The sequence below is a fragment of the Theropithecus gelada genome, chromosome X, assembly GCF_003255815.1.
Source record: "Theropithecus gelada isolate Dixy chromosome X, Tgel_1.0, whole genome shotgun sequence".
Taxonomy (NCBI): domain Eukaryota; kingdom Metazoa; phylum Chordata; class Mammalia; order Primates; family Cercopithecidae; genus Theropithecus; species Theropithecus gelada.
Genome location: NC_037689.1, coordinates 90,154,962 through 90,169,611, shown reverse-complemented (window position 1 = coordinate 90,169,611; position 14,650 = coordinate 90,154,962). Strand labels below are relative to the sequence as shown.

Genomic DNA, 14,650 nt, shown 5'->3' with positions numbered 1-14,650 from the left:
ATTATAGGTGTGCAAATAACTTGTAAGTAGTAAATTGATATGTGCACACAAGACAGTGGTTTAGTTAATGCTAGCAGATATGTCCTGGGAAGTCAGGGAACATGTTCTCCATATGCTCAGGAAGTCATTCCTGCGACTGTAAGTGTCCCATTCTAAGAACTGAAACCTTCAACTCTAAAAAACTAAGGTATTCATGGCTCTCTTTGGTCTAGTCTGCAACCTAGCTCCTGTTCAAATTCACTGAACTGAAACCAAGCTGCCCTGCATTTTCCCACTTCTATGCTTTTGCTCATTGAGTTCCCTCCACTAATACCTTTTGCTTCCTCTCTGCTGACTAAATTTTTTTCCACTTTTCAAAGCAAATATCAAATACCCCTTCTCCATCAGGCTTTCTGTCAAGTTAGTAGCTGAATGGAGATCTCTCTGGTTTCTGGAGTCCCATGGGCCATTTTACACTTTGGATCTAGTCCTTGGGGGCCATCTTTTTGAATAAAGCAAAATAATTTTCCCATTGCAGGAGAGAGTGCAGACTGATAGTGGCATGTAGAAAGCAGAACCAAGATCTAGGATAATGGCAATGTCAGGAAGGAAGAAAGGGAGGTGTCTTAGTCTGCTTGCACTGCTATAACAGAATGCCTTACACTGGGCAATTTATAAACAACAGAAATTTATTTCTCTCAGTTTGGGGGGCTGGAAAGTCCAAGATCAAGGTGCCAGCAGATTTGGTGTCCGGTGAGGGCCCACTTTCTAGTTTATTAACAGCATCTTCTTGCTGTGTCCTCACATATGGTGAAAGGGGTGAGGGGTGTCTTTGGGGCCTCTTTTATAAGGTCACTAATCCCATTCATGAAACTGGAGCCTTCATGATTTAATCACTTCCCAAAGGCCTCACCACCTAATACTGTCACACTAGGGATTAGGTTCCAACATATGAATTTGGGAAGTACCACGTTAAGATGATAGCAGGAGGGAAGAAAGGAGGGAGAGAGGAAGGAAGAAAGGCAGAAAGGAAAGGGAGGTCAGGAGGAGAGATAAAAGGGAGATAAGGGGCCTAGCTTACCTGAAGTAGTTAAGATTTGGCCTTCTGAAAGCTAGTGACTGTGCTGGGGGTAAGGGAGATTGAGGAAACTGAGCTTTCACCTGGACAAGACACTAAAGGCCAAGAGGAAGATTTCACTCTAGGTACAGTAATAGCATCTCTGCTTTCTCCTCATACTTCCTAGGCAAAATTGCCTTGGAAAAGTCATCATCAGAATTTGAGGTGATTAATTCCAACTCCTGGCCCATTTTCTGGATGGGAATGATGAGGCCTGGGGAGGATAAAATATTAAGGCACCAGGTCTTAAAGTTGTCTCTTCTCACTAACAGCACAGGCAACCGGAGAAAGAACAGCTAGGAATGTTCTGAAGAGCTGGACCGTAAATAATAACATGGGCACTTACCTTAGTTGGGTTCTCAATTCCCTCATCTGGGAAATTGAAGCTAAGAGTTTTGGCCCTTCCTCTTTACCTAGAATTTTGTACATTCCTATAACCTCCTCAAGCGCATGAACTTTGAAATGCCTAAAGTGTCCATGTGCCTTCATGAGTCAACCAGATTCTGTGTCCCAGATGCCATGGAGGAGGCCACCTTGCCCAGACCCCATTCGAAGGGTGTACTTTCCTGGGGAACTATAGCAGATAGGGCTGCTGAGGTTGACTCAATCCCCAAGGGCCCTAAGAGAATCACAGGCAGGGCTAGGGGTGAGGTTTTGCACAAACTACCACTTAGGAGCCCAGATTGAAAGAAAGATAGAAGAGAGCTGAGGATGCCTACCCTGAAGCCCTGAGTTCTTTAGTTCTCATGCTCCTTGGAGAAAAACAGTTGCACTGTTTCCCAAAGTGCCTAAGAATGAAAATCTGAAAGCTGGGTGGGGTGGGAGCATGGAGATAGATATCCAATTTTCTCACCTTCTTTCCTAAAGTCTCTCAGGCAGCAGTAGCTAGGGAGAATGGGGGAGGTGAGAGAAGTAGGGGGCAAATCAGATTAAGACTCCGTGCTCTGTCTCCCTTTCCCAGTGATAGGGGAGCATGATGTAGGAGACCATCAAAGCAGCTCCCAGGAGGGGCTCTAAATATGTAAAGTGCTTCCTGGGTACAGATTATCTGGGCTCTCCTCCTCTACCCCTTAATCTTGTGTCCCTTTCACTGCTCACCCATGTTCTCACCCACAGTTGTACAGGAGAAATACAAGAAGGTCCTGTGGAGGGATTAAAATTTAGTAAAATGAATTTCCCTGGATTTAAGTGGATATCCTCGCTGGTCCAGGGTCTGTTTGCCTCCTTCCCCTGTTCTCCACATTATAGGGGGTCTGACCCCTACAGGCTGTGTTTCCCAGGCTCCCAAGTCAACTACCTTCTGGCTGGGTTTAACCAATAGAAGGCACTGGTGGGAAGGCAGGGAAAATGGAGAAGCCAGGGTACTTAGCCTCTGCCTTCTCTGCCTTGGGTGGTGCCCCTGCTGTGTCTGCTCTGTGGTTCCTGCTATCAGCATACTTCCAATTCTGCTGTGTGATTCCAGCTCCTGGTTTAGGTCATACTACCTCCTCCCATGGTCCCTCCATTCTTCACCACCCAAATCATGGGCAGGCCTGTGATTTCACTTTCAATCAGATGACCCCTGTCCCTCCTCCCTTACCCCTGAAGCCTAGAAGTTACGCTGGCTTCCTGCACTTGCTAATCTCTAGGTTATCTGCTTGTCTTACTTGAATTCCCAGCCTATCACCTATGTAACCAAATTATTTTTCACATTAGATACTCTGTCATAAATATTTGATAGTTTGCTTACCCAGGTAGATCTTGAACATAAACTGGACTAGCGGAAATGCAGCCTATGATTCAAGGTGAGTGAATGGGAGGCTCCTCAGTCACTTGACTCAAAGTAATATGAGACTAGGGGACAGCCAATGAAAAGGTGTCTTGCAGCAGCCAGAGAATTGAAGGGAGGCACAGGGCTGGGCAAGCTGATGCTACGCTTCTACCCACTTGTATTATTCAGGACCTTGCTTCCAGGGCAACACAGCTCCCAAAACTCTCTAAAGGATCTTGGTGTGGAGGTATAGGCCATTGGGTTATTTTCCTCTTTTGGTCTTACAGACTCCTGTGCCTGTCAGATACCAGACCATTTGCTATCCTTCCCCATGGCCAATCATACCCCTTCCCTCAATAACGCCCACGCCCCCATCCATGCCCACACACACCAGACACAACAGACACTGGGACTTATTTTCTGGATAATTTTATTGTGGAGGATAATACAGGAGAGCAACTCCAGGTAAGTGGATGAGGCTGTAATGCCCTCCAGCTACCTGAGTCCCCAGGTGGTTTTTGGAGGCATCATAAGTTCCTGGGGAGACTGCAAGATTACAGTTGGTGTTTTAGATAGCTAATCAACATGGGAGGAATATCCAGCTGGTTGATGGCTTGTGGCTGGCCAGCCTGGCACAGGGCTCTGCGGATGACTAAACGGGCCTGTGATAGAAGTGACCGTGGAGTGGCTACAGCAAGAAGAAACAGGTCATGAGGAGCAATTATCAGCATAATTCTCCCACACAAGCCTACATCCACCCTCCCCTGGCTACTACAGCCCTAATGCTCTATCCTTTCCAAGAAATAAAACAGTCATTGGCAGAGCCAGAGCCAGAACCAGAAATTGGGCTAGTGCTCCCCACCCCTACCCAACCTTATCTTAGTGACCTTTCTCTAACATGGAATACATAACCTCTTCTCTACTGGGGCCACAGGAGAGGGAGGAAAATGGAGTTTTCTCCATTGCATCTCAGAGGATTGGCTTTTACAGTGATTTGGGGCCCTGAGATCTCCAAGCCTTGTGACCCAAGGCTGGCCTGTTCACCACTCACCTCGGGCCTGTAGCAGCAATGCAATGCCTTTATCATCTTGTGAGGTCAGGTCAAGGGATAGAGATGGAAGGTAGATATTAGCACCAAAATCTATTAACAGCTGGATGTACTCTGGCTCACAATTATGGTGTAGGCAGATTTCAAGGAGGGTGCGGGGTCGTGGGACACGAGCCAATAGGCCCTGGTCAGTGCAGTTGTAGTCAGGGTCTGCCCCGTGGAGCAAAAGCAGGCGGAAACAGTCAAGGTGCCCGTAGACTGCGGCCAAATAGAGGGGGCCAGAACATGAAGCTATGTTTGATGCCCAGACTGGTAGTTTAGCTTTGACGTTGGCCTCTGCACCATGGCCTAGGAGCTCCTGCAGGATAGCAACAGCACCATCACGGGCAGCTGTGAGCACGGGAGAACAGTTGTTGTAGATGCTACCACCAGGGCAGGCACCAGCTTCCAAAAGCACACGTACGCAGTCCAGATGGCCATGACTGACAGCAGTGAAAAGTGGCGTCTGTGCCTTGACATCCAAGCTGTCAACATCAGCGCCATGTGCTAAGAGGACCTGCAAACAGCTCAAGTGGCCATAAGAAGCAGCCAAGCGCAAGGGTGTCCCAGGAACGCCCCAGCCACTCCTGCTGTTGATGAAACGTTTGTAACGCTCCTGGCGCAAAAGCTGGTCCAAGGTATAGGAGTCGTTGTCATACACTGCTTGATTGAGAGCCTGCTTCTCCTCCGTGTCGGTGTCCTCCTCCTCCTTGTCGGGCTGCAGGAGGGAGAAGATCTTGGTGATGTCCATGAGGTTCATCTTGGCTAACTGGAGAACTATTCTCATTATGAGCACAAGGAAATGCCAGATCTGTGGGTGACAAACAAGTGGGAGAGAATGAGGGTACCCATCAAAAGCCTGACCACACACCCTCCTTGAAATCTGCCTCCATTTCAACCCCTTGCCCCCTGCCCTTCACCATCAGGCTACTCATTCATGGGTCTCCTACTTCTCACTCCCAATCCCACTGTCTTATTTCAGGCCCCAAAGACACTGCCAAAACAGGTCAGGGCATTTTATAGTTTGATGCCTTTGCATATACTCTTCTGCCTGCCCCTCAAACTCCTACTTCTAGGAAGCCTTCCCTAATCTCTTCTTCCTGCTCAGGGATTCTGAAGGATCACAACTAAACTTCAGCTATGAACTTTCAAACCACATTTCCGCTTATCTATATTCCATTAGTGTATAAACTCCAGGGCAAGGACCCTGTATTCATCTTGTATTCCTCTACCCCTAGTAGGGCTATATCATGGCTGGAAATTTGGTAGATGCATTTTTTTCAGATCAGAATGTGTGGATTAGTAAGGTGGCTCTGGCCTGGCACTGGCTAGGCCAATAGAACCATACTTTGTGGTGTCAAGCTGTCATCCCTGAGCTTTCTGACATCAGTCTTTTGGGGCAAGCCCTTAACTCCATTTTCAGATAGTTTAACTCTTCACAGCCCCTCATATATGACTAAAGCTCCCTCACCCGAGTGTTCTGTAACCTTCCCTCAGATGAAGGCCCCACATTTCAGGAATAGAAGTATTCAGGAAATTGGTATCGAATGATATTTACTGATTAAATGAAGAGGTGGCGTTACAAAGAACGTATTTCAAGTAAAATGAAGACAAATGGCAGGAAACAGTCGCGGTTCCCAGGGCAAATTTCCTCTCTGATTACAACTAGATTCTCCCCCAGGGCCAATTTAATCCAGGAGTCCCTTTGATTGCCAACGCTGCCTCCCCATTCCTCTGGTTTAACCCTTTTTCCATCCTCTCTGTCTGACCCAGCCTAGAGCCTTTGACTCAACCTTCAACTCTTCTCTTCCCACAATCCTCAGGCCCTACAAAACCACTCATGGCTCAATGTCTGACTCAACCTAACCTCTGACCTTACCAGTCCTATTCCTAGTGCTTCAGTGTCAAGGTCACCCACCTCAGTTTGTAATGTCATCAGGGTGAGCTGGCAGGTTTCTCAGAGCTTAAGTTTCCCTACTCTCCCATACCCTGCAGCCGAGGTCTCAGGGCCTCATACCTCCTTTTATTCACTGTCTACCCCCACCCCTCTTTGTTAGTCTGGGACCTCAGGTACCTACCTCATAGAAAGAAAATTATGAGGTAGGTGGGTAGGGTCACCCTAAACTTTAGGCCCCTCCCCACCCACCAGCATCAGCTCCATATATGGTCTTATTATTTATTTATTCTTGGGGTGCAATGGGAAGGACAGGAGTTTAGAAATCCAGCAGACCCAGATTTGCAGCTCAGCACTCTCAGTTCCTAGCTGAGTAATCTTGGGTAAGTCTCTTCCCTTCTTTGGGACTCAGTTTCCTCATCTATAAGACAGAAATGAAAGTCCCTTTCTCATGAAGTTGTTAGGAGTAAGAGGGCTACTACATACTCTGTACCTTCAGCCTCCTCACACTGGCTCCTCCCCCTCAACCATCTTAGGAGACCAAACAATAAACTTCTATGGTCCTTTGTCTCACTCTAGCTATCTTTCTCTTCATCTCTCCCTTCTTAACCAAACATATCCAAAGAGTTTTCTACTATGTACTTCACCACCTTCCATTCACTTATCCAATCTCTGTAGTCTGGCTTCACCCACCTCAAACACACACCAAGAAAGCTCTTCAAAAGGTCATCTTTGTAGTTAAATCCAGTGGATGTCTTGAAGATCTTTTCTTCCCTGACTTTTCTGGAATATCTATCCCTACAGACCACTCCTCCCTACAAACTCCTCCATCAGCTTCCTTGCCAGCACACTCTCCTGATTTTTCTCCTTTCTCATTCTCCCCTGAAATATTTATGTTCTCTTCTCCATCCTCTTCTCTCCAGTCACGCTCACCTTTATTCTGATTATTTTAAACCTCTCTGTCCAAGCCCCCAGCTCTCTCTTTAGCTCCAGGCATGTATCTACTAAGTTTCTTCAAGCACTTCAAAGACAGCAGTATCACAGCACCACCACTACCACCATGATGAAACTTGATCCATATATCATTTCCTCACCATCTACCTGGTCAACCAAACCAAAAACCAAGACTCCTGTCAATCCTCTTGTGTCTTTATCTCACTCTCATCAAATCCCATTAAGTCCTGTGGATTTTACCTACTAAAGACCTCTCCAGACCATCTGTCCTCTTCAGGGACCATTCTCATTGACCATGCTTTATCTAGGCCCCCACTGCCTTTTGCCTCAGCAGTTATAGTGGTCTCATAGGTAGTTTCTCTTTTCATTATTTTCTCAACATTGTTGATAAAGAGGTAATTTTAAAATACATATCTGATCTCTGCCAATCATCTGTTTTAAATACTTTAATGGCTCCCCTTTCTTTCCAGCTACAGCCCAGATACTTTAGCCCAGCTCAGAGGTCCTTCATGAACAAATCTTGGCCAATCTCTCCAACCTCACTTCCTACTACTCCTTGACTTATACCTTGAGATCCAGTGACAAGAGACAAGAAATGATGGCTCTCCATATACACCATGTTTCTTTCTGCCACAAGCAACTCCTTCTGCCAAGTTAATTCCTCCAGAGAATTGTAACTCCTATATGGGTCTTTGTTTGCCCCCAATGCAGATAAAGAGGCCGTATGTGGTAGTGGCAAAACATGGGAGTTCTGCTTCTACCCCAGCTCTAGCATTTAGTAGCTGTGTGACTTAGGGCAGGTCACTTAATCTCTCTGTGCCCATTTCTTAATCTGTAAAGACAAAATAACAATAGTACCTGCCTTGGAAGGTTGTTAGGATTAAATGAGTTAGTACATAGTAAGTGCTTAGAATAGTGCCTGAAAGTAGTTCTCGGTAACTATTTTTACTATGAGGATGATTATTACTTATGTCTCCATTTTCTATGGCTATTGCTCCCTACTTAATGTTCTAGAACCTCAGAGCTGCAATGGACGTTGTAGATAACTTAATTTATTTTTTTCAATTTAGAGATGGGGAAACCAAGGTTCAGAGCAGAGCAGGGACTTTAGTAAGGTCACATGGTTGTTATTGTTAGTTGTCTCATGAACAAGAACTCAGAACACACTTATAATCCTGTACTTTTCAAAGCAATTTCATGTAACAAAATAGGTAATATTATCCCCATTTTTTGGATGGAGGAAACTGAGTCCAGAGAGGGTAAGGGGTTTGCCATATGCCTTACATCAAGGCAAGAGCAGAGTCAGAAACAGAATCCAGGTTTCTCTACTCCTCCTCCTGTTCTTTCTGTTACAAGATGAAACACAAACACATAACCCCCTCCCTTGACTCCAGCAGAGTCACATTGCAGCTCCCAGGATCTTCAGCTTTTCAGTGTCATGATGAATTCCAGGGTCTTCAGTAATGGAAGGTTCTTTTACAAATAATTTATTCTGAAACTGGTAGGAATTCCCTCCTTAGTATTTTATTTTGGGGACTAGGGTCTGGGGAGATAATGTGGCAGGGAGTGGCAGAGGAAAATGCTGAAGCTCTTGCAAAGGTCATACCAAGAGCCCACAGCAGAGCTCATATAATGAGCCTCCAGAGGGAGACCAAGCCATGCTCTCCAGCTGGCTTTGGCACTGGAGTGAACTGTGCCTCCGTTAGATAAGGACAAGAAAATCCAGCTAGCCTGTTGTCTAACCTCACTTTGCTGTAGTTTATTAATCAAATAGTTATTATGTGCCTCCTATGTGCACGGAGCTCCTTCCTGATCCTAAAGATGTAGGAATTTTAAACCTTTGTTTGTGATACTGGTTCCTGTGACAAACTAGTGAAGTCTGTAAACGCCTTTCAGAATGGTTTTTACTACATAAAACACATAAAATTAAAGGAAACCAATTATAATAAAATGCGACTGTCAAAATATTATTAAATGTATGATATAGTAAGAGATGTTCTTTAGTAACACATTAAATTAAAAGGTCTAGTAATAATTTCTAAGTGGTAATAAATGACATTTCAAGATATCTGCCACAACTGTAATATGATATGAAATATCTGTGGTTTCTTCTGGTAACCAAGTTACAGGAACTGGTTATGCTACTGCCATTTGCTACCTGCATTCATCCTTGAAGGAAATAGTAAATTTTAGTTAGAGGTTAGGGGAAAAAAAGGTAATTGTCTACTCATCCAAGTTTCTAGACCCCTTGAATTCTATCTAAGGTCCTCTTGGTGTCTGTGAATACAGGTTAAGTACTCCTACAGGAAAGTGATTGGTTTCTGTGCACCCTAGAGCACTCCTTCAGGCATTAGTAGAACGTTTTTAAGCCTTATCTTCCTTCTCCCACCCTTAGGAGTTCTGCCCTTATGCCCTTAAACCCACTCCAAGGCACCCATACACACAGACTAGCCAACACCACCACACAGGGACACAAAGACAAATCTCCACACTTCCTGTAGTGTATAATCTCAATTGCTCTCAAGAAGCAGGTCTGTTTAGACTCGAGGTCCTAGGCAGACATATCCTCTTGGGACACACAAGGCAGGGAGCTGGCATTATATCCCTCCTCTCTCCTCCTGGTGGGTTACCCTAACGACCTCCCAAGCGCCTCCCCCAACTCCCACCACGTCCCAGACCCAGCGGAAACAGCCTACAACGGGTAGTGGGTGATCACAGGTCTGCGGCCCGCAGTGGTCACTGTTCTCAAACCAGTCCTAGGCTCCAGGTACTCACCGGGCTTCAGCCTGAGGCCGTGCTGCCCGGGGTCACTGCCCCCACCCGTCTGTGAAACATTGGGGCCTTGGTGTCCTCTCCTTAGGGAGCCTCTACAGCCCCAGCCTGGAGCAGCTGGGGCTTTCGGTTCCCACTGTTAACAATGCCGCTGAAAGACTAGGAGTCAGCCCCTAGTCTTGGTCCAAGGGGCTAATTTTAGGCTACCCTCCACCCCCTCTTCCCAGGCCGTGTTATCTTACCAGTGCCATTCTGGGAGCGATTTCAGTAAGAGGAGGGGCTCGCCTGCGGGGAAGTCCTGGAAGGACTGACTGACAGATAGACAGGTGCCTGGCGAGGCTAGGGTTCCTGCTCCCAGCCTGTCCTCTTATATCCCTCCCTGCCACTCAAATGGGAGACAGGGTGAGGCCCCTGAGCTGTGGGTGTTCCCACACCTCCACCAGGAAGCACTGAGAAGGCCCAGCCTCAGCCTAGCACACATTTTTTTTTTTTTCTCTTGTGAACTGAGCCTCTCTGCATATCCTCCAACTCATTGCCCCTCTCCTTCCCCCACTGCTCAGAGTGAGGAGGAGGGTGGGAAGGAGAAGCCTCCATAACAGAATGTGTTCTCATTCAGCTTTTCTAAAGCTTAAGAAGGGCTTGGTCATTTATAAAGACCTTCCCAGTCCAGCAACCCACCAGGCTCAGCCTGAAGAAAATGCCCACAAACTCCCACTCTCCTCACCCTAAAGCATCACCATTAGTTTAATGTGTCCAGCACTGGGAACTTTGTCAAAAACTCAGCTCTCACTTTTTCTGCCCCCAAAACAGCCCTCTAGGGATCTGAACCCAGGTATTATATCCTCCATGTCACCTTGTTTCAGGGAAAACAGCCCCAGCTCCTTCATCTTTCTTTCAATCTGGTATCTATTTAGTTCCCTCCCCAGTCTTGTCTACCTCACTCATGAAGTGGTCAAGCAATCTGCTTGCACATTGATAGTGCCAGGGAGCTCGCAGAAGACCAGATCACTCCTCTGGGAAATGTTGGAATGTCCTAGTGTGATCAGTGACTCTGAAGATCAGAAACATCAAAAAGCATACCAGTTTCAGCTTAGCTTGAGCCAGTGGACTTTGAGGCCTCATGCAAGCCCATTTGCAGTCAACAAATAAGCTATTATGATCCTCAAGATGATAGAGTAAGGTGTTATTCTTGAAAAAAAGATTTGCAGGATTTTTTAATGTAAGCTTTTGTTGAGATAATTGTAATTCACATGTGGTTGTGGAATTAATACAGATTCCAAGTACACTTTACTGAGTTTCTCCCAATGCTAACCTCTTGCAATACTATAGTGCAATATCTCAAGTATGACATTGGCATTGATACAATCCACTTATCTTATTTAAATCTCCCCAGGTTTACTTTTACTTTTTTCTGTCTGTGTGTTTACATTTAATTCTATACAATTTTATTACATGCAGCTTGTGTATACCACCTTAGGCAATACACAGAATAGTTCTGTCTCAATTAGGATATTTCACATTGCCTTTTATAGCCATATCTACTTCCTTCCTACTTCCTTTCCATTCTTCCCACCTTAGTCCCTAACCTCTGGAAACCTCTAATCTGTTCTTCATATCTATAATTTCAAACTTATATGAATGAAACCATACATTATATAAACATTTGGAATTAGCTTTTTCACTCAGTATGTCCTTGAAATTAATTCAAGTTGCTGTATGTATCGTTTGTTTATTTTTATTACTAAATATGATTTATAGTAGGTATGTAGCATAATTTGTTTAATTATTGACTGATTGAAGGACATGTGGGTCCTATTTACTATTTGTCTACTATGAATAAAGCTGCTATGAACATCTGTGTACAGGTCCTTATCATTGTAGTTATATAGTAGGGTAGAGTGACTCCTTCAGCTTTACTATTTCATTTCAAGATTGTTTGAGCTATTTTAGTACCTGCATCTCTTTATATAAATTTTAGAATAAGCTTATCTATGCCTACAAAAAACCTCTTTGAGATTTTGATAGAAATTGTGTTAAATCTATATATCAGTTTGGGGAGAATTGAGTGCTTTGTTATACTGAGTCTTCCAGTGTATGCACATGGTGTGTTTTTACATTTATTTAATTTAGGTCTTCTTTGATTTCTTTTATCAGCACTTTGTACTTTTCAGCATATGGATTGTATGTTTTGTTAAGAAAATACCTAAATATTTCAATTTCTGTGGTGCAAATGTACATGGCATTGGATTTTGATTTGGGTTTCCATGTATTTGGTTCTTCTGTTCCAAATGTTTGTTTCTTCTTAGAAATGCAGTTGGTTCACATGCACTCGTATGTTTATTGCAGCACTATTCACAATAGCAAAGACATGGAACCAACACAAATGCCCATCAGTGATAGACTGGATAAAGAAAATGTGGTACATATACACCATGGAATACTATGCAGCCATAAAAAAGAGTGAGATCATGTCCTTTGCAGGGACATGGATGAAGCTAGAAGCCAAATCCTCAGCAAACACAGGAACAGAAAACCAAACACTGTATGTTCTCACTCATAAGTGGGAGTTGAACAATGAGAACACAGGGACACAGGGAGGGGAACAACACACACTGGGGCCTGCTAGGAGGTGGGTGGCAAGGGGAGGGAGAGCATGAGGACAAATATCTAATGCATGTGGGGTTTCAAACCTAGATAATGAGTTGATAGGTGCAGCAAACCACCATGGCACATGTAATAAACCTGCATATTCTGCACGTGTATCCTGGAACTTAAAGTAAAATTAAATTAGATTTTAAAAAAAGAAATGTGATTTTTTGTGTGTGTGTTGATCTTGTATCCTAACTGAACTCCTTAGTTACAGGAAAGATTTTGTAATTGTTGATTGTTTACTTTTGTTTTTGTTTTTTGGTAAGTTTATTGGGATTTTCTACATAGCCAATCATGCCATCTGCAAATGAGGGCAATTTTATTTTTCCTTTTCCAATCTGTATGCCTTATTTGTTTTCTTTGCCTTAATACAATAGCCAGAACATCCAGGACTATGTTGATAAAGAGTTGTGAGACAGGACATGTTTGCCTTTTCCCAGTCTTAGAGAATTAGTATTCAGTTGTTCACAATTAGGTATGATGTTAATTGTACTTGTTTCAAAGATGCCCTTTATCAAGCTTATGAAATTCTCTTCATAGTTTTCTGAGTTTATCAGGAATGAATGTTACATTTTGTTAAATGCTTTTTTTTCTCCATCAGCTGATGTGATCATTTCATTTTTCTTTCTTTAATCTCTTGACTAGTGGATTATGTCTGTTAGTTTCAAATGTTGAACCAGACTTGCATTCTTGAAATTAGCCACATTTGGTAATGGCATATAATTCTTTTTTATGCATTGTGGGATTCAGTTTGCTAATACTTTTGGTGAGGAATTTTGCATCTGACTTGATGAGAAATATTGGTTTATAGTTTTCTTTTTTTGTTCTGTCTTCGGTTTTAGTATCAGAGTAATAATGGCCTCACAAAATGAGTAGGGAAATGTTTTCTCTTTTTCTATTGCTGGAAGAAATTGTGTAAAATTGGTGTTAATTCTTCTTTAAATTTTTGGTAGACTTGTCCAGTGGAACTGCCTGGACCTAGAGATTTCTTTTTCCAAAACCTTTAAATAATAAACTGCATTTCTTTAATGGGTATAGAATTATTCATATAACCTATTTCACCTCTTTTAAAGTTTTGATAGTTTGTGGTTTTTGAAAAATTGGTCCATTTTTTCTAAGTTGTTGAATTTATGATGGTAAAGTTATTCCTAGTATTCTTATTTGTAATTAATTATTTTATTATGGCTATATATGTACACACACACATATATATTACCGATTTAACCATTTATAAGTGTACAATTCAGTGACACTAACTACATTCACGGTGCTGTGCAAACACCATCATTATCCGTTTCCAGAGTTTTTTTTAAAATCATCTCAAACAGAAACTTTAAATAAAAATTCCCCTTCCCCCTCCTCCTTTCAGCATCTTATAACTTTCTGTCTCTATGAATTCACCTATTCTAGGTACTTCATGTGAGTGGAATAATACAATAATTTGGTTGTGTGTGTGAGTGTGTGTGTGTGTGTGTAGCTTATTTCACATAGAATAATGCTTGCAAGCTTCATCCATGATGCAGCATATATCAGAACTTCATTCATTTTTAAGGCTGAATAGCGTTCCATTGTATGTATGTGCCATATTTTGTTTATCCAATAATCCTTTGATGGATGCTCAGATTGTTTTTTCTTTGAGGCTATTATGAATACTACTATGAACATTCATGTGTAAGTTTTTGTATGAACTTGTCTTCATACATTTATCTTGTGTATATACCTAGGAGTAGAACTGCAGGGTTATATAGTAGCTTTATAATTTTTTTGAGGAAAAGAGACACACTGTTTTGCCATTACAGGTGCACCATTTTATATTCCCACCAGCAATGTATGAGTTCCAATTTTTCATATCCTAGCCAATATTTGTCATTTTCCTTGTTTGTATTATAGCCATCTCAGTAGGTGTGAGGTGGTATCTTGTGGTTTTGGTTTTCATTTCTCTAATTACTAATGATGTTGGCCTCTTTTAATGTGCTCATTGGTCATTTATACATCGTCTTTGGAAATATGTCTATTCAAGTACTTTGCCATTTTTTTTAAATTTTAGAACATACTCATGTTTATTAGCTGGTTTATACTTGAGAAAGCAAAGGTAGGTACACAAAGAGCTGTTTGACAAAGTCTCAGTTATCAAAAAATAGTATTTATCTGTCTGCCCTACTCAGAGGGCACTTACGTCTACTCCTAGGTGACTGTCCTCTGGAATGCAACCATTCAGTTTATGACATTGCACTGCTGTTGTATTGCACACAGAATGCAGACTTGTGTGCATCTAGTGTCAAAGAACTGGTCCATTAAACACACTAAAAGCACTAGTTCTAAATGTCAAATTTAAATGTTAGTAACTACCAAACACTAATTATGTAATAGAATGGTCAGAAAAACAAGCTTTGAATACTGTGTAAACTATAGGCTCTTATAAAATATAGGCTCTCATGAGCTGCCTCC

At 42.9% G+C, this 14,650-nt stretch overlaps 1 protein-coding gene across 1 annotated transcript; it reads right to left on the bottom strand.

The window, feature by feature from the left end:
• Positions 1-3,257: 3,257 nt before the first annotated feature.
• Positions 3,258-9,723, bottom strand: ASB12 (ankyrin repeat and SOCS box containing 12). The gene is made up of 3 exons (XM_025373437.1): positions 9,557-9,723; positions 3,898-4,744; positions 3,258-3,534 (listed from the first exon to the last, which is right to left on the bottom strand). The coding sequence occupies exons 2-3, from the start codon at positions 4,718-4,720 to the stop codon at positions 3,401-3,403; spliced, it is 957 nt and encodes a 318-aa protein (XP_025229222.1). The 5' UTR covers positions 4,721-4,744; positions 9,557-9,723; the 3' UTR covers positions 3,258-3,400.
• Positions 9,724-14,650: the final 4,927 nt, after the last annotated feature.

Bases quoted from the DNA above. Each gene is read 5' to 3' on its own strand.
- ASB12 (XM_025373437.1), bottom strand. From the start codon at position 4,720: ATGAGAATAGTTCTCCAGTTAGCCAAGATGAACCTCATGGACATCACC. The intron at 3,535-3,897 runs GTGAGTGGTGAA...TTCTTGCTGTAG, and splicing joins ATTGCTGCTACAGGCCCGAG to CCACTCCACGGTCACTTCTA.